General features: G+C 44.9%; 1 protein-coding gene across 1 annotated transcript in view; it reads left to right on the top strand.

Annotated features, from left to right (window-relative positions):
* LOC137425829 (protein dispatched homolog 3) overlaps positions 1-26,613 on the top strand; it is a 348,370-nt gene that overhangs the window by 163,159 nt on the left and 158,598 nt on the right. The window contains exon 5 of the mRNA XM_078775594.1: positions 24,866-24,958. Within this exon, the coding sequence (XP_078631720.1) occupies positions 24,866-24,958 (93 nt within the window). The remainder of the gene's footprint in view (positions 1-24,865; positions 24,959-26,613) is intronic.

Raw genomic sequence — 26,613 nt, 5'->3', positions numbered from 1 at the left:
AGTTTCCCTGCCTGTCGAAGCAGGCAGTGAGCCAATGCCTTCCACGAGACGTCCGTGTACAGCAGTCGACGAAGCGACAGGAGGCGAAAAGCCATCACTTTACTGGTAATGGCGATCAGGCCCTGTCCTCCTTCAGCAACAGGTAGGTTTAACGCACCAGGTTTGAGCCAGTGCTCCCACCCCCACCCCCCAGAAGAAGTCAATAAAAATAGATTGCAGTTTTTTAAGAATAAAAGCCAGGGGCTGCAGTGCCATAAAAACGTGCCAAAGCATTGATGCTGCGAGATTATTTATAACGAGGGTTCGGCCCCGATAGGAGAGTTGACAGAGTAAGCCCTTCCATTTTAGCAGCCGCCTCTCAGTTTTAATCATGAGAAATTCCCAGTTTCTCAAAATGAAGTTTTCGGTACCAGGAAAGACACCAAGGTAAAGAACTCCATCCCTTGCCCATTTGAGTTGCTCGGGTAGAGTCGGAGGAGTGGCGCCATTTTGCGGACCAAGGTAGAGCTCTGCTCTTTTTCCAATTCACTTTTGCCGAACTTGCCAAACTGAATTCATGGATGCATTGGACCCAGGCCAAGACGTCCTCATCTGAGTGAACGATTGCACAAAGATCGTCTGCATAAGCAATCACCTTGAACGGGTTCGCAGTTTGTTGAGGAACGAAACCGAGAAGACGTGCACGCAATCGAACGAGCAAAGGCTCAATCGCTAGGGAGTACAGGAGGCCGGAAAGAGGGCAACCTCGACGAATGCCTCTACTAGCCGGGAAAGGCTGACATAAAATGTTGTTAACTTTTAGTAAACTAAAAGTGTTATTATACAGTAGCTGTACGTGAGAGATAAAAAATTTCTCCAAAACCAAACCCCCGTAAAACAGAGAAAAGATAAAAGTGATCAATAGCATCGAAGGCCTTTTCTTGATCGAGGAACGCCAGACCAACATTTCTTTGCTTGAGAGAACAGATATCAATCATGTCACACACAATAAAGATACTGTCGTGAATTGACCTTTTAGGGACACAGTAAGATTGATCTGGGTGTATGATCTCCCCAAACACGACTCTGAGCCAGTTGGTGAGAGCCTTGGAAAATATTTTATAATCTGCGCATAGTAAGGATATTGGACGCCAATTTTCCACCCGATGCAGATCTCCCTTCTTGGGTATTAGGGCAACCCAAGCTCTACGGCATCTGCCCTACGATCCTCCTGCTCTACGGCAGCTGAGTGGCAGTTGGTTGAGTCGTAAACTGTCAGAAAATATTTCCAACAGTTCCGTCCCAACGAGGTCCCAGAAAGCTTCGTAGAACTCTACGGGGAGTCCATCCAAGCCAGAGGCTTTTCCATTCGGCAAGGCTTGTAGTGCAACAAACAGTTCCTTCATAGTTATTTCTCTGTCCAGCTCTTGACGTGCAGTAGCTGACAAGGTGGGCAAGGATGCGGTTAAAGAATGCACCATTTCGTCATCAATGTCTTTCATACAATACAGATCAGAAAAGTAATCTTTAACCAGGGTTCTAATGCCCTTGTGATCCTTTATAATACTAGGGCATGCCCGTACTATATATAAGCTAGGACGTGCCCGTACGTGGGTGCCCGTTCCTTGCCAAAAAAAAAAAAAAAAAAAAATTTGTGTAGGGGTGTGTGTGTGTAAACATCCTAGGGCGTGCCCGTACGTGGGTGCAAAAAAACATGCGTGCAAACAACAACAACAAAAAAAAACTTTGAAACCACGTGGCAGTAACGACCACAGAACCCCCCCCCCCCCCCTCTATTTACATGAAATGGTTTGGTCCAAAGCGAACGGCTTGCGGTGTTTGGTAAAGAAATCGCCATAGCTCGGTAACTACTTGCCCGATTAATATGAAACCTTGAAAAGGCACATCCTCGGGTCCCCAGCAATATACCTGGCAAGTTTCAAGTATATCGGACCCGTGGTTGTCGAGAAACAGCGGTCACAGACAAACATACAAACACACATACACACATACACACATACACACATACACACAGAGATTAATGGAATTATAGATAGATTTCCCTGCTCAGTCCGTAACAAGGTGAGCTGCTCACTACCTTTTGAAGTGTGTTCAAGTTGAAAGAAGAAACTATAAGGCACGTCCAGATGACGCAAGTTCTCCACACGGAGACGAACCATGGCACCTCTAGCTTGTTTTACACAAAGCCTATTGAGAATAGCTTTCTTTTTGGCCAATGAAAGATTTGTTTCCATTGTGTTGGAAGGTGACAGATGGCTTTGCAAAGCTAAAATATATTTTTCAATAACACTTTTAAAGAGAGATTCGTCTTTTGTACAAAAGAATCTATACTGCTGACAAAAGGTTTTAATTTGCGCCTCATCATTATCCCACCATTGATTGAGGGAAGAAAAGGAAGGCTTCCGCAAACGCAGTGTGCCCCAGAAGGCCCGGAAAGCTTTAAGGAAAGCTTGATCCTCTAAAAGGTCCACATTAAAAATCCAATGTGTAGCTCCATAGTTCCGTATCGGAGAAAGAAGAGAAAAGGTGACCATGTGATGATCGGAGAAACCGATTGGTAAAATTTGCACATTGCCCATCATGTTAAAAAAATTACTATTTATGTAAACACGATCTAGCTGAGCGAAGGAAAGCTGACCATCAAGACAGCGACACCATGTATACTGGCGTATGAGGGGGTTGTGAAGTCTCCACGCGTCAACGAAAGAAAATTTAGATAAAACCCTTGCCAGTGGGACGGTACAGATGAGGTTCTTTACCGTTCCGGTCCATGGCAGAGTCTAGAGTACAATTAAAATCCCCACCCAAGCAAACAAGACGATTAAAATCTCCGTGAGTGAGTGATGTTTATAACTGTGTGAAGAAGGTGACCCTGTCATTGCTGTCACTAGGTGAGTAGACATTAAAAAGTGTGTGCTTGTAACCATTGTCGGTGATAGAGACACAAATTAGGTACCCCTTAATTATGTCTTCAAAAACAATGTCAGTTTGGAGGAAAGAAGATGATAAGAATATAGCTACCCCGGCTCTAGGGCAGGCCAAGCTGCTGAAAAACCATTGGCTGTTCATCAACCTTCGCCATTGGCTTTCGCAAGAAGGGCTGCATCTCGTCTCCTGTAAAAGCAAGACGTCAATATGCTTTTCCTCAGTTAGGAATTTGACCCTAAAATACTTGAAAAAGTAAGGGGGAAAAATTCAACCCAGATGGGATTTGAACCCACAATCCCCAGCTTGGGAGTCTGATGTCTTATCCATTAGGCCATTGGGCCAGGACATTAGATTTGTGTAATAATATTTTGAAGAGTTATAAAGTGTGTATTTATTTTTTATATATTTATTTTTTATATATTTATTTATGGATACTGAAACGCAAAAGAAACTTACCACCTTTGAAACCTTTAAATATCAACAATAACACTGCGTGTAGTAAATGTGTGAACTTATTTGTGGACAATAGTGTCCTCACTGTCAGACAAAACGGTCACGGATGGTCACTTGAACCTTCAATGGTCACTTCATAGCACAGCTGTTGAACAGCCATTTTGACTGTCAGTGATTAGCCAAGGGGTACGGGATGATTTTAATGAGCTGCACGTGATGTCTTGATATTGGCTTTAAAAAGGCCAGTGCAAAATGGGCATTTCAATCAACATGCCACGATTGTCAAGGGATCAACGGCAGCATGCCCTGGGCATGCTGCAAGGTGGACTGAGCTACCGTGAGGTGGCACGTCGCCTTGGCTGTTCACACCAGACGATATCGGCCCTGGTGGACAGAGACACCCTCCACAACTCTGCAGATGACAGACCTCGATCAGGGAGGCCAAGAGTCACCACTGCAAGGCAGGACAGGCAGATGGTCCGAAGTCACCTGCGGGATTGATTCCGTCCAGCATCCCGCACTGCGGCAGAAACTCCGGGGCGTGCAAACCCACGGATCTCCAATGATACTGCACGAAGACGACTGCATGACTATGGTCTGACTGCCAGAAGACCATACAGAGGCCCCGTGATGACGGCTGCCCATCGCCGCAACCGACAGAGATGGTGCCAGCAGCATCAGTGGTGGACCTTGGCGCAGTGGAACGAGGTCGCTTTCAGCGATGAGTCAAGGGTCTGTGTGGACAGTCCTGATGGGCGTGAGCATGTCTGGAGAAGAACTGGCGAGCGATATGCCGATTGTTGCGTGCGTCAAGCCAACAGGTGGGGTGGCCCAAGTGTGATCGTGTGAGCCGCCATATCAGGCCGGTACAGGACGCCACTGGTGGTTGTGGATGGGAATCTTAACACCCAGCGGTATGTGGATAACATCCTGCGACCTCATCTGCTGCCATTCCTGCTAGACCACCCAGAACTGAGAACCTTTCAGCATGACAACGCTCATCCCCATGCTGCTCGCTTTACCACTGCATTTCTCCAAGGCGAGAACATCAACACCATGCAGTGGCCTGCGCTTTCCCCTGACCTGAATCCCATAGAGCACCTGTGGGATGAGCTTGGGAGATGCGTAGTTGGCAGGGCCAGGGCACGGGCAGAGCTGCTTCAGACATTGAGGACTGAGTGGGACAGAATCCAGCAGCAATCCATCCAAAGACTGGTAGGCAGAAAACGCCGATGACGCACTGCCTGTATCCAAAACAATGGTGGCCACACACGCTATCGAAAGGGGACTGACATTGCACCCTGTGCTGTTCTGTACTGTAGAACAAACTGATGAGATGGTGTATCTTGGTCAAAAACTTGACATGTCATCAATAAAATGCCAATGTTTCAATTAGCAATTGTTGGTTTGTTTTTATTTTGAACTGTTACAATTTTATTACATTTCAAACAAGTCATCTTCGTGCAATATCATTGGAGGTCCGTGGGTTTGCACGCCCCGGAGTTTCTGCCGCAGTGCAGGATGCTGGACGGAATCGATCCCGCAGGTGACTTCGGACCATCTGCCTGTCCTGCCTTGCAGTGGTGACTCTTGGCCTCCCTGATCGAGGTCTGTCATCTGCAGAGTTGTGGAGGGTGTCTCTGTCCACCAGGGCCGATATCGTCTGGTGTGAACAGCCAAGGCGACGTGCCACCTCACGGTAGCTCAGTCCGCCTTGCAGCATGCCCAGGGCACGCTGCCGTTGATCCCTTGACAATCGTGGCATGTTGATTGAAATGCCCATTTTGCACTGGCCTTTTTAAAGCCAATATCAAGACATCACGTGCAGCTCATTAAAATCATCCCGTACCCCTTGGCTAATCACTGACAGTCAAAACGGCTGTTCAACAGCTGTGCTATGAAGTGACCATTGAAGGTTCAAGTGACCATCCGTGACCGTTTTGTCTGACAGTGAGGACACTATTGTCCACAAATAAGTTCACACATTTACTACACGCAGTGTTATTGTTGATATTTAAAGGTTTCAAAGGTGGTAAGTGTCTTTTGCGTTTCAGTATATATACATTTATATGAACTTAATTTTAAAGCAAAAACTATAGCACTTAGGTGGAATTTGTTTCGAAAGCCATTAACTATACCCATTGGCCGATGTATATTCAAAGTTTCAGCTAGTTTCAATGTATAGTCCTTGAGATATGAGCGCCAACACATTTTGGGCGGACGGACGGACAAACACCAACGTGATTTCGAGGGTTTTCTAAATAGAACTCAAGAATGCATAAATGGATGTTGCTGAAATTTGGAACATATTACCTCAACCTACAAAGCATTTACTTATGAAATTTGCAGCCGATTTCGTCCAGTAGAAGCCGAGAAACCATGTTAAAGCCCATGTTAAATTTTCAGCCCCCATGTTGAACCTGCATACAGACAAACGATCCTTTATATAAAGGGAGGGGTGCTTTGCGCCTCCCTTTGATTCAACCCCCTTAGTTAATACTTTGTAGAAGCGCCTTTGGCAGCAATTACAGCTCCAAGTCTTCTCGGGTGTGTCTATATCAGCTCTTCCATTATTCCTTGCCGATTTGATTAAGCTCTGTGAAGTTGAATGCCTCTTATGCAACCCTCTTATGGTTAAACTGCCAAAATCAAGACTCTCTGCTCACCTTCACTCCTTCATTCCTCTTTTCTCCCGCCTTTGGAACAAACTCCCTCACTCTCTTCAATCCCACTCCACCCTCCAGGTATTTAAAACGGCTGTTCACCACCATCTCTTATCTTCCCCCATCCAAATCCTTGATCTTTTCTACCCCCGCTAATTTCACCCAAAATCCACTTTTTTTAGGTGACTTTTGTCTTCTTTCCTGGAAGTCCTTGGTGTCCTTGCGTTTTATACCTATCCTGCCTCCCCCCAGGCCCTCTCCCTCCCACACATCTCCCGATGTCCCTGCTCTCAAATGTTGTGTTTGTGTGCTTCCTCCCCTTCTCTCCCCATCTTGTCGACCGCTCCCCTTTTTATATACTTTGTTTGCTTGTTTGTTTGATTTGTTTGTTTGATAAATGTTAACTCTTTCACGAGCCTCGACTCTGTATACAAAAAAAAAAAAAAAAAAAATGGGGAGCGTCGATGAACACCAATCTTCAAATCTTTCCACAGATTCCCAATGGGATTCAAGTTTGGACTTTGGCTGGGCCATTCAAGGACTTTCACGTTCTTGTTATGAAGCCATTCCAGTGTTGCTTTGGCTGTATCCTTGGGGTTATTTCCTGTTGGAACATAAATCTTCACTGCAGTCTAAGGTCTTTTGCACTCTCAAGCAGGTTCTCCTCAAGGATTTCCCTGTATTTGGCTTCATTCATTGTTCCTTCTTTCCTTACAAGTCTCCCAGTCCCTGCCATTGAAAAGCATCCCCATAGCATGATGCTGCCAGCACCATTCTTTACGGTAGGGATGGTGTTAGATGGGTGAAGAGCTGTGCTCTGTTTTTGCCAGATGTAGCGCTTTGCAATCAGGCCAAAGAGCTCAATTTTCGTCTCACCAGACCAGGGAATCATTTGCCTGATGCTCTCAGAGTTTTTCACATGCCTTTTTTTTGCAAACTCCAGGTGTGCCGGGGATGTCACCACTGAATTATTAATGGATCTTTGCTATTACCAATAATTCAGTGGTTGACACCGTCATGTGCCTTTTTCTCAGGAGTGACATCCGTCTGGCCACTCTCCCATAAAGCTAGATTTGTGAAGTGCTGCAGAGACTGTTGCCCTTCTGGCAGGTTCTCCCCTCTCAGCAAAATAACTGTGTAGTTCTGTCAGAGTAGTCATTGGGTTATTGGTCACCTCCCTGACCAAGGTCCTTCTTGTCTGGTTGCTAGGGTTTTGTTGGACAGCCAGCTGTTGAATAGCCAGGAGCAATGAATGAAGAGTTTGTGTAGTTCCATATTCTTTCCATTTCCTAATGATGGAGCTCACTCTGCTCTTGGAAACTTTCAACGGTCTAGAAATTGTTTTATACCCTTCCCCAGATCTTTGCCTCCTTACAATTCTGTCTTGGAGTTCTACTGACAGTTCCTTGAACTTCATGGTAGAGTTTCTGCTTTGACATGCACTGTCAGGACCTTCTACAGAAACGTGTGTTTCTTTCTAAATCATGTCTAATCAATTGAATTTGCCACAGGTGGACTCTAAAGAAACTGTAGGGACATCTCAAGGGTCATCAAAGGAAATTCGATGCACCTGAGCTCAATTTGGAGCTGCATTGCAAAGGGGTTGAATACTAATTGACTCGTCATTTAAACTTTTCATTTTTAATTATTTTATAAAAAGTTGAAAAAAATTAAATTCCACTTTGACATAATGGGGTATTATGTGTAAATCGGTGACAACAAAAATCTCAATTTTATCCATTTAAAATGCAGGCTATAACACAACAAAATGTGAAAAATTCAAGGGGTATGAATACTTTCTGAAGGCACTGTATATGCATAGAAATTCCGCAAAATAAAAGCTGACCTTCTGTACTCTTGCCTCATATTCATCTTTTGATCTCAAATCCAAATTTCTTGAGTATATACCAATAATAACAAATTTGACTTCACTGTTCCAATACTTATGGAGGTCATTATATGTACTTCCTGGACTTTTGGGAAGGTCAGAGGGCCATGAGAGCAGTTGGTAGCTAAAGCAGGGGGAAGGCACTGAATAAATACAAAAGCCACGGATCTGCCTGAAAGATGAGAGCAACAAACTTGCTGCTTTCGCCTCATCATGGAATATTCCAATCATGCTGAGATCTTTATATTCCAAAGGATCCAGGCGCAACAGATGTGATGTTGGGGCTCCAGCCCATAGGGGAGAGCAGTACTCCATTGAGCTATGGACAAAGGCCTTTCAGTCTGTGCGCAGTTAAATATTTTGGTCCCCACCCCGCCAACCTAGTCAGAGGGGAGAGAGGTGTGAGGGACATTAAAATAAGTTCCGCGTCTGACCTACCGACCAATGATCCGTCCATGTACTTTTGTGTGGCACGTGATATATCAAAAACCGTTGAACATTTAGCTTTCATATTGCAGATATGTATTCCTCATGACATTATCTAAACCTGATTATATCATGGCTGCGATTGGCTGAAATATGTACATTATTTCAAAGACCGCTCAAGATTTAGCTTTCATATGACGTAGATCTATTCCTCATACCACCCAAAAGGCAGGAGATGTAGTGTATCAGCTCCTTGGTCAAGTAAAGACTTGGAACATCAGAGGATGGCCAGTCTAATCTACGGTTAGCTTTTGAGGCCAGCTTTACTATATGTGCGGCCCAGGAGATGTCATGACTGAAGGGGAGGCCTTGAAGTTCAAGAGAAATGCTAAGGAAGCCTGAGATGATAAAATGCTGAAGATAGGCTGCACAACTTTATCTGTCTGGCAAATCCTTTTGGATCCTCTCGGTTGCTGTGCGACAGCCACCTTATTTTCTTGCACATAAAAGAGCATTACTACGCTATTGTATCTGTGAGGGTATAAATTACAATATAGTAAAACTATAAAAATTTCACTTGACGTGATTCACAACGAGGGTTGTTACATGTATAATACATGCCATTTTTTCTATAAAGGTTTAATATTTCATATATTTGAGTGAATATTTAATGTCTAAAACTACATGTTTCATTTGTATGATTGCAATGAAAAAATTGGTTTGGATTGGCCTTGGTAGGAGGGAAGGGGAATCAGAAGAGCTAAAGGCTTAAAGGCATGGACCTAATCCTGTATTGTGTCATTCGTACCTTTTTAATATGTAATCAAAAATATATTATATTACCTATTTGGGAAAACATGAACGATTGAGCAAAGAGCAATGACATTTATTCTGTAATGTTTATTATCCCATCACCTGCACAGCAGAAGATGGGGTTTTGCAATCACTTCTGTGTGCGTGTGCGTGTCCGGGCCATACCTATTTTTTACCATTTGAGCTATTGTCATTAAAATTTTCACCAAAGCTTTATCTATCTATAATTCCAGTAATCTCTGTACGTTTGTACGTTTGTACGTCTGTACGTCTGTACGTCTGTTTGTCTGTGACCGCTGTTTCTCGACAACCACGGGTCCGATATACTTTAAACTTGCCAGGTATATTGCTGGGGACCCGAGGATGTGCCTTTTCAAGGTTTCATATTAATCGGACAAGTACTTACCGAGCTATGGCGATTTAGCCGTTCGCCGTTCGCTTTGGCGTTGCGAATGGACCAAACCATTGCATGTAAATAGAGGGGGGGGGGTTCTGTGGTCGTTGCGAATGGACCAAACCATTCATGTAAATAGAGGGGGGGGGGGTTCTGTGGTCGTTGCGAATGGACCAAACCATTTGATGTAAATAGAGGGGGGGGATTGTCACCGTACTCGCAAGCCGTTCGCTCTGCCTTTGGCTTTGCGAATGGACCAAACCATTCCATGTAAATAGAGGGGGGGGATATAATTTTAGATAGATATATAGTACGGGCATGCCCTAGTTATGATAATACAGAGAAGTCAAATTACTAATTTTGTCAAAAGGTTAAAGGTCAGCATCATCTAAAATCATCACTTTTCATCCAATTTTGCTGAAAATAAAATTTATCATTTGAGTTGTCATCAAATTTTCAACAAAGCTTTGCTATGGGAATATGCAGAAGAAAAAATAATAATTTGGTCAAAAGGTCAAAGGTCAAAGTTCAGCATCGCATAAAATCGTCAATTATCGTCCAATTGACCTGAACTTTTAAGAATTTGCATATTGGATTACTGAATTGGTTCACCAATCAAAAGCTACAAGCCAATTTATTTTTTAGATCAAAAGCTCAAAGGTCAAGGTTGCATAAAATCATCAGTCGTCTTCCAATCGACCTGAAATTCTAAGAATTTGCATATTGAGTCGCTGAATTGGTTCACCAATCAAAAGCTAGAAGCTCATTGTTTTTTTAGATCCAAAGATCAATGATCATGGTGCCGTAAAATGGGGTGAATAGGGACAGCAAGGAATAGGGACACAAACTGAAAAAAAGTTCGGAAACCTTTTTCGCTGAAAACTGATAAGTGATAACCATACTGATTTGTTGATATTTAGGTTGAAAGTGTTCTCTTGTTTTTTTAAAAAGCAACTTATAGTCCCTATTAACCCCATATATGGGTTAAATAGGAATAAATAGGATTTTTATGGCTGTCCCTATTCACCCCGTTTTACGGGTGAATAGGGACAGTGACTAATACAAAAAAAAATAATTAAGAAATAGGGACAGTTTGTAGAAACTTTTTATCCCATATTTTTTTTCATTGGCACCGTGGTTTATATTATGGGTGCATATTATGTGCATCCATCTGAGCTATCAATTTAGCAATAAGTTGGAAACTCAGGATTGTTTCTTGATTATTATTATTTTCTATTAGTGACTGTCCCTATTCACCCGTAAAACGGGGTGAATAGGGACAGCCATAAAAATCCTATTTATTCCTATTTAACCCATATATGGGGTTAATAGGGACTATAAGTTGCTTTTTAAAAAAACAAGAGAACACTTTCAACCCAAATATCAACAAATCAGTATGGTTATCAATTTTCAGCGAAAAAAGGTTCCGAACTTTTTTTCAGTTTGGGTCCCTATTCACCTTGCTGTCCCTATTCCCCCCATTTTTACGGTAGCGTAAGTTCACCAATTTAACCCAATTGACCTGAAATTTAAAGAATTTGCATATCGGGTCATTGAATTGGTTCACTAATCAAAAGATTGGAGTCGATTGGTTTTTTTCAAAAGGGTCAAAGGTCAAGGTTACATAAAATCATCAATTTTCTGAATATTGGTTCACATAATTGGTTCGCCAATCAAAAGCTATAAGCTGATTTTTTTTGGTTTTGGCTCCAAAGCTCAAAGCTGCATAAAGTAATGAATTTTCATTTTGTATTTTTTTTTTTCGTTATTTTTGAGCATACAGAAGAAGAAGAAGACATCTGAATGCAAGCAAACGCGGCCGGGCTTTGCATCTTCAGACGCTTTCTAGTTGTGGTGTTGCATTCAGCAGGAAATTTCCTTTATGATCTCCTTTGCCTTGGCACTTCAGCACATACAGGAGACTGAATCTCAAAGCTCAACCCCCCTCCCTCCCCCACCCCTTCCTTTTGTACCAAGGGATGTGGCCATGTCAGAAAGCTTCAGTAAAGAAGACATACAAACTCTTGTTAGATTTGTGTTAATGCAGAAAACAAATGCACATGGAATCCACCAAAAAGATTTGTAACTCTTTCCAACACTACTATGTACTTCGGAATTGTTGGCAGTGATGACTATCGTCTTTTCTGGAAGTGGTGGGATGGAGGGCCGCGTATCCAATGGACGTTGTTCAAGCAGGCCTTCCACTGCATGATGTGAGGGCAATGTCACTGTTATACATGAACTCTTGCATCACGATCAACATAATCACAATTCCAGAGTTTGTGACAACATCATGAAACACAAGTCGACATTGCAAAAGATTGACATTTCTGCATTGACATTTCTACAAGTACCAAAGGTGCTTAACATTCTTATTTATGACCATATTGGAATTTTCTAAACTGTAGGGGAAGGCGGGGCAAGTTGAGCCAGTTTTTGTTCTTGGAATGTTAGGACTGAACTTACTGATGATCTTGCACAAATGAGTATCTTGCCTTCTAATTTAATCCTTGGGAAACATTTTGTAGCTAGTTCTTACTTTCTATCCCCACACTGAAAGTCACTGTGACCTTTGAAAAAACGGAGGCCAAATGGCTCAACTAGCCCCGCCTGAGGGGTAAGTTGATCCAACCTCTGGGGTAAGTTGTACCACATAGGGGTAAGTTGATCATTGCCCCAAATAAAGATAACTAAAGTAGAAAACCATTGTTTTGCCAGAAAAAGATTTAATGTTGTAAAGTTCTACAACACTGAACGAAATGATTACCTTGTGTTCATGGTTATAGTAATCAGTTACGAACAAATTGAGTCACTCTCATAGAAAAACAAGATTGTCAACTGTGGTAAGAAAAGTCAACTCAATCCACCTGTCACAGTTTCAAGTCACAATAAAACAAAAAGTATCCCAAATAGTTGATCATTGCCCCAAATAAAGATAACTGAAGTACAAAAATTGGTCTGCCTGAAAAATATTTAATGTACTTGTTACAACACTGAACGAAATATTTACATGTGCCTTGTGTTCATGGTTATAATTCAATGTGGCAGCTGGATTGAGTTGAAAACAGCTGCCACAGTTTTAAGTCACAATAAAACAAAAGTGTCCCAAATACACCCAGAAAGGCCAACAGTCAGACTGTGGCAATTAAGGCACAATATCTTGCTCATCAATGCCAGCTTCATCATTTGGGTCTGGAACTAAAACTAAAACATGTCAGAAATCAAGTCAATTAAGCTGCCAAACTGACAAGTCACAAGGCTCGCAATGTATCCAATGACCGGGGTAATAATATGGTATTCTGTAAGCGCTTTGAGCCTTTGGGGAAAAGCGCATTATAAATGCTAATTATTATTATCTCCACCAACATGAGTTGGCAAGTTGAGCCAGACCCTACGGGGCAAGTTGAGCCATGGCTCAACTTGCCCCATGGGGGCTGGCTCAACTTACCCCAGTCTGAACTTTCTGAGATGTCGCCACATACACACATATTCTATGCATCCATCGTATTAAAGTCTATGACAAGAATGGAGACACATACCTGGACTAACAATTGTCATCTGATATCCATATTATATCTACTAGGGCATGCCCGTACTATATCTATATCTAAAATTATATCCCCCCCCGCCCCCTCTATTTACATGAAATGGTTTGGTCCAAAGCGAACGGCTTGCGAGTGGTGACAATCCCCCCCCTCTATTTACATGCAATGGTTTGGTCCAAAGCGAACGGCTTCCGGAGTTTGGTAAAGAAATCGCCATCGCGTGCACAAACGCGCAGGAAAGCGAATGAATCGCAAATTCGTTTTTATTAGTTGTAAAACATAGTTTAACGCCAACATAGTTTGCAAACGTGAAATAAATGAATACGCTCTCAAATGTGCCATCCGAGGCAGAGTGTGCCCGCCACGTTCGGCACACGCGATCGTTCGCTGCTCTCTGATTGGTTGAATCGTTTTTTGGACATAGCTCGGTAAGTAATTGTCCGATTAATATGAAACCTTGAAAAGGCACATCCTCGGGTCCCCAGCAATATACCTGGCAAGTTAAAAGTATATCGGACCCGTGGTTGTCGAGAAACAGCGGTCACAGACAAACAAACGTACAGACAGAGATTACTGGAATTATAGATAGATGCTGCATATGGAAGAAACGTGAACTTACCTGTTTTACACCTTTTTACTTTTATGGCTGAAAATTGGATTTTTCCCTCTGCAACACTGGTTTCTGTTTCAATTTAGAAAACAATATGGCAGAATTTGGAGTTATGCAATGGGGCATCTATAGATGGCGCCACCACAAAGTCTGACTCATTCATAACTGGCTGGGAGGTGGTGGCTCAACTTACCCCTATGCTCAACTTGCCCCGCCTTCCCCTACAGTTCCATAGGATGTAACGGTGAATGGACACAACTATAATAAGGTTTTTCTCGACCATTTGAGGCCTTCGGTGCAGAGCGACGCCATTTTCCCCCATAACAATGGTTTGCTGCATGCAAAATTCCAATGCCGGTGATCTGAGTCCTGAGACTAGGTAGTTTCTCTTCGCATATCCTATTCATACGATTTCATTTCCCTTTGACCTCCATGTATTCCCCAAAGTAGAAAACAAACTTAAAGAAGTTGTTTTATACCCTCTAATGGCGTTAACACAGCCATGTCCACCACGTTAAGGAAACATCGGAAGAAAGGCTTCTGCGCTGAGATCAGAGTTGGGTGAAGACCAGATGGAGTGCTTTGAAATGGATGGAGATTATCAAGAATAATGTGGCATGAATATAATTTGTCAATGTTACTCGGTCTATTATGTACGAGGTCATGTTGACAAGTAATGTCTCCTATTCTGTTTCTCCAAAAGCTAAAGTTCCAAAGGTAAAGCCAATATTCAAGTAGTTTTGTGATGCTGTCTCGATATAATTGTACGAACGTCCTGACTTAACCAGTGCTTCACAGCGGCCTTGACATTATCATTGGAGGAAAATGCTCTCCACAAAGGTGTTTGACCTCCCATCTCTCTCCTCTCTCTCTTCTCTCTCCTCTCTCTCTTCTCTCTCTCTCTCTTCTCTCTCCTCTCTCTCTTCTCTCTCCTCTCTCTCTCTTCTCTCTCCTCTCTCTCTTCTCTTTCCTCTCTCTCTTCTCTATCTCTCTTCTCTCTCTTCTCTCTCCTCTCTCTCTTCTCTCTCCTCTCTCTCTTCTCTCTCTCTCCTCTCTCTCTTCTCTCTCTCCTCTCTCTCTTCTCTCTCTTCTCTCTCTCTCCTCTCTCTCTTCTCTCTCTCTCCTCTCTCTCTTCTCTATCTCTCTTCTCTCTCCTCTCTCTCTTCTCTATCTCTCTTCTCTCTCCTCTCTCTCTTCTCTCTCTCTCCTCTCTCTCTTCTCTCTCTCTCCTCTCTCTCTTCTCTCTCTCTCCTCTCTCTCTTCTCTCTCTCTCCTCTCTCTCTTCTCTCTCCTCTCTCTCTTCTCTCTCCTCTCTCTCTTCTCTCTCCTCTCTCTCTTCTCTCTCCTCTCTCTTCTCTCTCCTCTCTCTCTTCTCTCTCCTCTCTCTCTTCTCTCTCCTCTCTCTCTTCTCTATCTCTCTTCTCTCTCCTCTCTCTCTTCTCTCTCTCTCCTCTCTTCTCTCTCTCTCCTCTCTCTCTTCTCTCTCTTCTCTCCTCTCTCTCTTCTCTCTCTCTCCTCTCTTCTCTCTCTCTCCTCTCTCTCTTCTCTCTCTTCTCTCTCTCTCCTCTCTCTCTTCTCTCTCTCTCCTCTCTCTCTTCTCTCTCTCTCCTCTCTCTCTTCTCTCTCTCTCCTCTCTCTCTTCTCTCTCTTCTCTCTCTATCCTCTCTTCTCTCTCTCTCCTCTCTCTCTTCTCTCTCTTCTCTCTCTCTCCTCTCTCTCTTCTCTCTCTCCTCTCTCTCTTCTCTCTCTCTCCTCTCTCTCTTCTCTCTCCTCTCTCTCTTCTCTCTCCTCTCTCTCTTCTCTCTCCTCTCTCTCTTCTCTCTCCTCTCTCTCTTCTCTCTCCTACCTCTCTTCTCTCTCCCATCTCTCTCCTCTCTCCCATCTCTCACCTCTCTCCCACACCTCTCTCCTCTCTCCTACCTTTCTCTCTCTCCCACCTCTCTCTCTCCCACCTCTCTCCTCTCTCCTACCTCTCTCCTCTCTCCTACCTTTCTCTCTCTCCCACCTTTCTCTCTCTCCCACCTCTCTCTCTCCCCTCCACCTCCCGGTATTCCCTTCAGCAAAGTGATGGGTGGTATTTGCTAATCGTTGAATAGCAGTCCATTTGAAGGCTTGGGTGATATAATCCACTGGCATGTCTGGGTTTGAAACTTGCTTTTTGATTAATTTTGACCACACATACAGAAGTTCACTTTGGTCCGATTTCTAAAATCCTCAATTTTCATCCGATTGACTTGAAATTTGAACAGGATTTGAATATCTGCTCATTTAATTCAACCGCCAATTACTTTTGAGATGAAATTTGTTTTCGGGATTTCGAAAGTATCGTGCTCTGCATGACATTTTTCTTGTTTGTCTGTCTGTGAGCAGGATATCTGAAAACGTTCTGGACAGATTTGGACAAAAACGTGGCTGACTGATTGGGTGTGAGACAAGAACGAATTGATTAGATTTTGGTGAAAATCCAGATACGCTCTTTTTAACTCAACTGGACTATGTCCAGCGGAGTTTTTGTCGACACCCAGTGTCCGTCGTCCGTCTGTCTGTCTGTCTGTCTGTCTGTCGTCTAAACAATTCGACGTCTACGCTCTAAAAGTCACAAATATTGATCAAATTGGATGAAACTTGTTATGCAGCATCTTTAAGACATAAACTAGTTTGGGATTGCATTTGGGCGTTGCACACCCAAAAATGGGCGTGGCAGGGCGGCCATATTGAAAAATCAATTTTTGTCAATCTGGTACTTCCTAATGTAGCTAGAAGGCTGAAACTTGGTGTGTAGACAGTATGTAACAAACCTCAACACATATATTACCGGTTTTGACGATCTCCGAAAAATGACCTCGTCGTGACCTATGACATGACTTGACCCATAAACATCAGTTTGGACGACGTCCAAGCTCTAAAAGTCACAAATACTGATCAGATTTGATGAAACTTGTGCCTTTTGCCACTTAAAGATATTTGAAATTTTTCATTTTTCTGGTTTCCATGGAAACAAGTCGGACATAGTGCATTTTGTTATACATTTCGTTTCCGGAGCAGAACTCAAAAACCGTTCAATATATCGTAACCTAACTTTGTACGCATATTAGTTAGGTGCTGACCTGGTGCCTTTTGTCACTTAGAGATTTTAATGAAAATAAATTTTTCTGCTTTCCACGGAGACAAGTTGGACTTAGTGCATTTTATTAGGTGGGGCTCTATTCGAGGACAGTCATATTCTAACCATATTGATATAGACCAGTTGAGTTCAGGTACCCTGGAACCTCTAGTTTTAAAAAAAGTAATTCTTTTCTACTGATAGACGTGGCCAAAAGCGATGACAAAACGAGGTGGATTAGTTGGGTAGGTGACGAGAACAAGGCGAGTAGATTTTGGTTCAGGTCCGAATCCAGATCCGGCCTATGGTTGACATACAGGTGTAAACTGTTCAGCTTGGCGGAAGTTTGCGCTCGACCGAGTGTAGTTCTAGTTATTCATGTAAAAGTGTGCCGATGTCTCCTGTAATATCAGTTTCAAGTAACAATTGCTTTAAAAAAAAATGGAGACTGCAGAACAAACATCCCTCAAAATGTCAAAGCAACAAGATATTCACCTTACTCCTGATCATGTGACAGATGTTGCAACATAAAAATGGTCCTTAAGGTTTTGTTGTAAAGAAACTTGTTTTATTCCAAAATAATCAACGATGCTGTCACCTTTTATCACTTCATACATCGACACAATCTATGTACAAAGACACATCGACACAATCTCTCATCTCCCCTTCCCGTTCAGGCTGGAGTTCCCCAAGGCAGTGTGCTGGGCCCTGTGCTTTTTCTGGTCTTTATCAATGATCTCTCCGACTCTCTGGAAAATCCTCTCTATCTCTTTGCTGATGACTCCACTCTCTGCCGCTCCATTCCTCTTCCCTCAGATCGGCAGTCTGCAGCCTCCTCACTCTCTGAAGACCTGGACAAAATCACAGACTAGTCAAACATGTGGAACATGTCTTTCAATCCTGACAAATCTCACACTCTTACTATGTCTCTCCGAAAAGATCGACTGGACAACCCTCCCATCTACTTTCTCAACAATCCTCTCCAAGAAGTTCTGTCGCTCAAGCTTTTGGGTCTCACCATCTGCCATGATCTTTCTTGGGAAAACCACATTTCCAAGCTGGCCTCCAAAGCCAGTCGCCGACTGGGCATCCTCCGTCGTGCGAAGTCCTTCCTAGGCACACCTGAGCTCCTCACCACATACAAGGCTTTCATCCGCAGCTCAATGGAATACTGTTCTCCCCTATGGGCCGGTGCTCCTGCCTCACACCTGGCTCGGCTTCACGCTGTTGAATCCAAAGCTTTCAGAATCATTGGAATCTCCCGCGATGAAGCTATCTCTGAGGGCCTTTCACTCACTCACCGCAGGCAGGATGGTGGTCTTTCCGTCTTCTACCGACTCCTCTCCGGCCTTGCTCCCCCAGCTCTCTCTGGGCTCTGTCCCCCAAATATTCCTACAGGTCGCACAAGATCTGCCAGCAACCCTTGATGGTTAAACTGCCAAAGTCTAGGCTCTCTGCTCACCTTCACTCTTTCATTCCTCTTTTCTCCCGCCTCTGGAACAAACTCCCACACTCACTTCAATCACACTCCTCCCTCCAGGTCTTCAAAACAGCTGTTCACCACCATCTCTTATCTTCCCCCATCCAAAACCTTGATCTTTTCTACCCCCGGTAATTCACCCCAGAGTCCTTGCAGTGTTCATATGTTTTATTCCTCTCCCACCTCCCCCCAAGTCCTCCCGATGTCCCTGCTCTCAAATGTTGTGTTTGTGTCCTTCCCCCTCTTCCCCCTCTCTTTTGTGTCCTTCCCCCTCTCTCCCCATCTTGTTTGCCGCTCCCCTTGTTTTTTTTGTTTTGTGTGTCGGTTTGTCTTTTTGTGTGATTAATGTTAGCTCTTTCACGAGCCTCGATCTTGTATTAAAAAAAAAAAAAGAAAAAAAAAAAAGGTCACAACATCTCTTCACATACAGATCAAAGTAAAAACCATTTTGTTGTAAGCTTTCCGCACGGTACGTTGCTTACAGATCTGCATGTTCAGGGCACAAATATCATCCTAGTGAAATGCGTTAGAGCCCCAAAAAAATTACCCATTTCAGTTTGCTGGACCGCAGCATTACACTCAGGTGCCAGTTGTCATAAACAAGCTTCCCATCCGAGAAATAGTCATTGGTGGGAGAAAAACAACATGGAGTTTTGCCTGCTGGTGAGATCGAAGATTCCTCCTGGTGCTGTAGTGTAACTACATTTGTTTTTGCCATTCCGAGGACCTCGGTTTTGAAGTATTGCTTTTTCCTGACTCATTTGTGTCAAATCCACCCAGGGAGTTACGATCCAGCATCGTTTCAGATATTTAGCCGCTCCGCTAATCCGCCCCGACAATGCCGCAAATTCGTGAGGCTGTCACACAAGATTTTTGCTGGTGAAGCTGCAGTGTGACCTAGACCAGAGATTCTCAACCGGTGGGTCGCGACCCATCGGTGGGCAGCAAGGCACAACCCAGTGGTCCGCGGAGATCATGCCAACCTGAGAAAACAAGTTATTCCTTTACCTCACGAGTGTTTGTAAAATTTACCTCACGAAAAAAAAGTTATGTTAATGCTATTGTAATAATTTGTGGTTCCAATGATGCTGTTTAGAATGAAAATATAGAGATTGAGTTTAAAGGAGGATTAGGAAATGACGTGTGGGTTTTCACCCGTGACATTCGCGGATTCCGTATTTGCAGTTTCACCATTTCGCCATTTCGCCATTTCGCCATTTCGCCATTTCGCCATTTCGCCATTTCGCCATTTCCTCTGTTCTCTCTCCGACCTCTCTTCTCTCTCCGGCCTCTCTTCTCTCTCCCACCTCTCTTCTCTCTCCCACCTCTCTTCTCTCTCCGGCCTCTCTTCTCTCTCCGACCTCTCTTCTCTCTCCCACCTCTCTTCTCTCTCCCACCTCTCTTCTCTCTCCGACCTCTCTTCTCTCTCCGACCTCTCTTCTCTCTCCCACCTCTCTTCTCTCTCCGACCTCTCTTCTCTCTCCGACCTCTCTTCTCTCTCCGACCTCTCTTCTCTCTCCGACCTCTCTTCTCTCTCCGACCTCTCTAACCTCTCCCACCTCTCTTCTCTCTCCGACCTCTCTTCTCTCTCCGACCTCTCTTCTCTCTCCGACCTCTCTTCTCTCTCCCACCTCTCTTCTCTCTCCCACCTCTCTTCTCTCTCCGACCTCTCTTCTATCTCCGACCTCTCTTCTCTCTCCCACCTCTCTTCTCTCTCCGACCTCTCTTCTCTCTCCGACCTCTCTTCTCTCTCCGACCTCTCTTCTCTCTCCGACCTCTCTAACCTCTCCCACCTCTCTTCTCTCTCCGACCTCTCTTCTCTCTCTGACCTCTCTTCTCTCTCCGACCTCTCTTTTCTCTCCGACCTCTCTAACCTCTCTTCTCTCTCTCCCACCTCTCTTCTCTCTCCGACCTCTCTTCTCTCTCCCACCTCTCTTCTCTCTCCGACCTCTCTTCTCTCTCCGACCTCTCTTCTCTCTCCGACCTCTCTTCTCTCTCCCTCCTCTCTTCTCTCTCCAACATCTCTTCTCTCTCCCACCTCTCTTCTCTTCGACCTCTCTTCTCTCTCCGACCTCTCTTCTCTCTCCCACCTCTCTTCTCTCTCCGACCTCTCTTCTCTCTCCCACCTCTCTTCTCTCTCCGACCTCTCTTCTCTCTCCCACCTCTCTTCTCTCTCCCACCTCTCTTCTCTCTCCGACCTCTCTTCTCTCTCCGACCTCTCTTCTCTCTCCCACCTCTCTTCTCTCTCCGACCTCTCTTCTCTCTCCGACCTCTCTTCTCTCTCCGACCTCTCTTCTCTCTCCGACCTCTCTAACCTCTCCCACCTCTCTTCTCTCTCCGACCTCTCTTCTCTCTATGACCTCTCTTCTCTCTCCGACCTCTCTTCTCTCTCCGACCTCTCTAACCTCTCTTCTCTCTCTCCCACCTCTCTTCTCTCTCCGACCTCTCTTCTCTCTCCCACCTCTCTTCTCTGTCCGACCTCTCTTCTCTCTCTGACCTCTCTTCTCTCTCCCACCTCTCTTCTCTTTCCGACCTCACTTCTCTCTCCCACCTCTCTTCTCTCTCCAATCTCTCTTCTCTCTCCGACCTCTCTTCTCTCTCCGACCTCTCTTCTCTCTCCCACCTCTCTTCTCTCTCCGACCTCACTTCTCTCTCCCACCTCTCTTCTCTCTCCGACCTCTCTTCTCTCTCCGACCTCTCTAACCTCTCCCACCTCTCTAACCTCTCCCATCTCTCTTCTCTCTCTGACCTCTCTTCTCTCTCCGACCTCTCTTCTCTCTCCGACCTCTCTAACCTCTCTTCTCTCTCTCTCACCTCTCTTCTCTCTCCGACCTCTCTTCTCTCTCCCACCTCTCTTCTCTCTCCCACCTCTCTTCTCTCTCCGACCTCTCTTCTCTCTCTGACCTCTCTTCTCTCTCCCACCTCTCTTCTCTTTCCGACCTCACTTCTCTCTCCCACCTCTCTTCTCTCTCCAATCTCTCTTCTCTCTCCGATCTCTCTTCTCTCTCCGACCTCTCTTCTCTCTCCGACCTCTCTTCTCTCTCCGACCTCTCTCCTCTCTCCCTCTTCTCTCTTCTCTCTCCGACATCTCTTCTCTCTCCCACCTCTCTTCCCTTCGACCTCTCTTCTCTCTCCGACCTCTCTTCTCTCTCCCACCTCTCTTCTCTCTCCGACCTCTCTTCTCTCTCCCACCTCTCTTCTCTCTCCGACCTCTCTTCTCTCTCCGACCTCTCTTCTCTCTCCCACCTCTCTTCTCTCTCCGACCTCTCTTCTCTCTCCCACCTCTCTTCTCTCTCCGACCTCTCTTCTCTCTCCGACCTCTCTTCTCTCTCCGACCTCTCTTCTCTCTCCGACCTCTCTAACCTCTCCCACCTCTCTTCTCTCTCCAACCTCTCTTCTCTCTCCCACCTCTCTTCTCTCTCCGACCTCTCTTCTCTCTCCCACCTCTCTTCTCTCTCCGACCTCTCTTCTCTCTCCGACCTCTCTTCTCTCTCCGACCTCTCTAACCTCTCCCACCTCTCTTCTCTCTCCGACCTCTCTTCTCTCTCCGACCTCTCTTCTCTCTCCGACCTCTCTTCTCTCTCCGACCTCTCTTCTCTCTCCCACCTCTCTTCTCTCTCCCATCTCTCTTCTCTCTCCGACCTCTCTTCTCTCTCCCACCTCTCTTGTCTTCGACCCCTCTTCTCTCTCTAACCTCTCTTCTCTCTCCCACCTCTCTTCTCTCTCTGACCTCTCTTCTCTCTCTGACCTCTCTTCTCTCTCCCACCTCTCTTCTCTCTCTCCCATCTCTCTTCTCTCTTCTCTCTCTCCCATCTCTCTTCTTGCTCTCTCTCTCCCATCTCCCATCTCCCATCTCTCTTCTCTCTTCTCTCTTATCTCTCTCTCTCTCTCTCTCTCTCTCTCTCTCTCACACCTCTCTTCTCTCTCCCAACTCTCTTCTCTCTCTCCCATCTCTCTTCTCTTTCTCCCATCTCTCTTCTCTCTCTCCCATCTCTCTTCTCTCTCTCCCATCTCTCTTCTCTTTCTCCCATCTCTCTTCTCTTTCTCCCATCTCTCTCTCCCATCTCTCTTCTCTTTCTCTCATCTCTCTTCTCTTTCTCCCATCTCTCTTCTCTTTCTCTCATCTCTTTCTCCCATCTCTCTTCTCTTTCTCCCATCTCTCTCCTCTCTCTCCCATCTCTATTCTCTCTTCTCTTCTCTCTCCCATCTCTCTTCTCTTCTCTCTCCCATCTCTGTCCGAATTCTCTTCTCTCTCCAAATTCTCTTCTCTCTCCCATCTCTCTTCTCTTCTCTCTCCCATCTCTCTCCGAATTATCTTCTCTCTCCGAATTCTCTTCTCTCTCTCACATCTCTCTCTCTCCCTTTCACATTGATCGATGGTCTTGCCGGACTGGAGAGTGTCTCGGGCATCTCGTCTTCACATGAAAAAGGCTCGCTGTTGTATTTTACTTTTACTGTATTTTATTTTGGCAAACATGGACCATTTCCTGAAAGGAAATACCGATGATGGTGGCGAGACTTCAGGAGTTGCTAAAAAGGTGGTGAAACGCAAAATCAGAAAAGTTCCTGTTGCCTTTCACCACCACATACCTGTGTGTCAGGGTTTCACCACCACATACCTGTGTGAGTCAGGGTTTCACCACCCCATACCTGTGTGAGTCAGGGTTTCACCACCACATACCTGTGTGAGTCAGGGTTTCACCACCACATACCTGTGTGAGTCAGGGTTTCACCACCCCATACCTGTGTGAGTCAGGGTTTCACCACCACATACCTGTGTGAGTCAGGGTTTTCACTTGTGACTGGAACAAAATCAAAGACCAGGAATAAACTGAAAGCAACTCAGCCTGTCATGCTTCCGTGGTCGGCAAATTAAGTACCAGTTCACTGGTAATTCCCTGTGTGTCGCAAGAGGCGACTAAGGGCCAAAAGAGGGGACCAAAAAGGCCAGCCCCTGCTCTGCAGGGAAAATGGCCTCGAAAGGTGTTTCTTCATTTCAGCAGACAGCTACATATAACTTTAAGTTATCATTATTTCCGATGTGGGCCTTGTCCTTTTTGACATATACTCAAGTGGGCCTTGAGGTGCAATAGGTTGAGAACCCCTGACCTAGACTGGAGGTATGCGTACACACCTCTGAGTTGTCTAGCCTGGGTTCAAGTCTCGACCCGGCTAGAAGCCATCATCCTGGTGTCCTTTGCGAAGAGTAGGATAGTTATCGGAGGCACCATGAAAAATTACAAACATCTTGCCAAAATCCAGCCATCAATTGACAAACTGTTCGTAAAGTCTTGGGCCAAAAACATTCCCTGTGGTGGGAACAACTGGGGCCGTTACAGTAGTAGTTGTAGTAGTCTGTAGGAATGAAATTGAAGCAAGTCAAACAGTAAAAAAAAAACAACCTTTAGAGGCCATTTTTCCCCGCAGAGCAGGGGTTGGCCTTTTTTGGGCACCCCTTTTTGAAGCAATGTTTTATGGCCAGATGCCCTTCCTGTCGCCCCTTGAGACACAGGGAATTATCAGTGAACTGGGACTCAATTTGCCGACCTCGGAAGGATGACAGGCTGAGTCAACCCCACTGGCATTAATTCAGCGATCGACGGGGATTTGAACCCAGGATCCAAGGATCCCAAGCCGGCACCCTAACCGCTAAGTCAAACAGTAAACTAAAAAAAAAACTATACTAGCTCTTTCCTTGTGACGTGTTACATCCGCACGACACCGCATTTTGTGCTTTGCAACAGCAGTAATTGGCAATTATTCAGGAGGGTACCGACATCGGGGGGAATAAAACTTTGCAACACCATTGTACTCCAATAATGACAACGTGATGATGAATCGCACCACAAAATGACTGACTATAACGTGGCAATTTGGCTGCATCACGTTTCAGCCCTTATTTATAATGGCTGTCAATTTTTTTTTTGCACCGAACGCAATTAAAATTTTGATTGCTCGCTGTTGGCCAATGTGACTTTCCATGGCCGCTTTAACCTTCCACAGTCCTCCCTGCCAAATTGATCGTATTGTAGTGGTTCCAGAACATTACCTTACAAATGGTTCCGTGCTTATAGAGTAATACGTTTCATTCCTGCAGCCAAGTTATCATCTCCGTCGTTGCGAAAACTTGGGGTTAAATAAATGGCTTCGAGATGTGGCATCTGCTACAACATGCGATGATGAGAGGAGGGAGCCTGTTCGAATCTCAGCTTCGAGACCACAGATTTGCAGCTCGGGTGCAATTATTTTGGGGACGCAAAATATGCTCATCGTCGGAGAACGAAAAACGTCTTCGTCACCTCCAAAACGTCACATTGCTTCCCGAGGCGGTCAGCTTACCTCGGCCTGTTGATTTTCTTCCATTGTTTGCACCTGTCCCCAGATGGACACTAGACTTCACCAGCAAGACGAGATCCTGTCTTTGTTTACTGCTTGACATAATTAAGACTTGCAGATGGAACTCATTCTGAATCCCTCTACCACCACATTTTCCTGCAGCCCCCCCCCAAACGACCCACTTTTCCTTATGTTTAATGTGCTTCATGTATTCCTTTCGTTGAAGGCCTCTTTTTGGAGAAGCCGCGAGCCCTGCACTTTCCTCCAGCACCATGGCCTCCGCCAGAGGTTCCCGATCCCCCTGACCTTCGAATCCCAGGTGAGGAAGCATCAGCTGCAATGTTGCTGTTGTTGTTGTTGTTGTTGCGTATGGGGCTGTGCCGCTGGAGGTCCCCATGTCCCTAGTAAGCTGGTACTCATTTTGCCAACCTCGGAAGGATTACCGGCTGAGTCGACCCACCTCGTATTTCAACAGCTTGACGGGGGCTCAAACTCAAGACCCTAAGATCTTCAGCCAGCCACCTTAAGCGTTAAGCCAACAACAGGCTCACATGAGCTGCAATGGTATATTATCATTAGGTACATACTGATTGTCATGATTGTGTCCACGTAGCACCAGTTCCCTTTTCTCCTCTTTCTTCGAGGAAATAAACACCGAACTTGGCATTTGGCATCACTCTTCGTAGTCTATTTTATTCTCGATTCACTCGTCTATTGATTCACTTTTCTTGATGCCAGCACAGGGAAGCTGCCCTCGTGAAGTGTTAACAGTACAGGTTGATTGGTGACCTTTTAAGCCGAGCCAAAGTGCTGTACCTCATTCTCATGACCATTTTGCTTTAGCGAGGAGTTCCTCAGGGTAGCGGATTGATTGATGATGCCTGTCGCACGGTCTAATGCCAACCTCACTGATGACCATGCAGGACCTCATGCACAATGTATGTTACTAGTTAGAGTCTTGGGAGTGGGAAGTTACCGGCAGTCAAAATCAAAACACTCTGCTCACCTTCAGTCTTTCATTCCTCTTTACTCCCACCTCTGGAACAAACTCCCTCACTCTCTTCAATCGCACTCCTCCCTCCAGGTCTTTAAAACAGCTGTTCACCACCATCTCTTATCTTCCCCCATCCAAAACCTTGATCTCTTCTACCCCCGTTAATTCACCCCCAGATCCACTTTTTTTGAAATACCGACTTCTTTCCTGGAAGTTCTAGCAGTGTGCATGTGTTTTATACCTCTCCCCCCCCTCCCCCCACCCTCCATCCTTCCCATGCCTCCTCCCCCCAAGCCCTCTCCCTCCCACAGATCTCCCGATGTCCCTGTTCTCAAATGTTGTACTTGTGTACTTCCCCTCTCTCTTCCCATCTTGTCTCTCGCTCCCTTTATTGTATATTTTGTGTGTCCGTTTTTTTTTTTTGTGATTGATGTTAGCTCTTATACGAGCCTCGATCTTGTATACAATAAATAAATAAAAGTCCCACCCTTCGTTTTCGTCGAACTTAGCCACTTTCACTTGTTCTCCAACCTGAAAGCAACTTTAAAGGAAGTTGTTTTAGCATCACCCCAGAGGTCACCACAATCGTTCCCGTTGGGCAGATAATGCGTTGAGAAAGGAGGTCTACGTGCTGACATTGTTAATCTGGTAGATTTATGAACTCGTACATTGACAATAATGGAGACCACTTTGGATAATGGGATGTGAATCGTCACTTAAGAGCATCAATTTTTATGTGACCAATAATTGGGAGGATGCCGCATCCAGTCCAGTCCGTCGGGCATATTCGTTGACACACACTTATTCACTCACCTTTACTTGGCCATTCATTTCATTGTCTCTTTATGGTTATACATTCATTTCTTTCAATCTTGCAGAAATGCTGACATCTTAAAAAAAAAAAAAAAGGATCTCATAAGACACTTGATCTGGAAGATAACTTTGGGCAGGAAAACAAAAATGCTACTCTTGTGCAGCTG

This window comes from Myxine glutinosa, chromosome 4 (assembly GCF_964187855.1).
Source record: "Myxine glutinosa chromosome 4, kmMyxGlut1.1, whole genome shotgun sequence".
Lineage (NCBI taxonomy): Eukaryota > Metazoa > Chordata > Myxini > Myxiniformes > Myxinidae > Myxine > Myxine glutinosa.
This window is presented reverse-complemented; position numbering and strand designations above follow the sequence as displayed.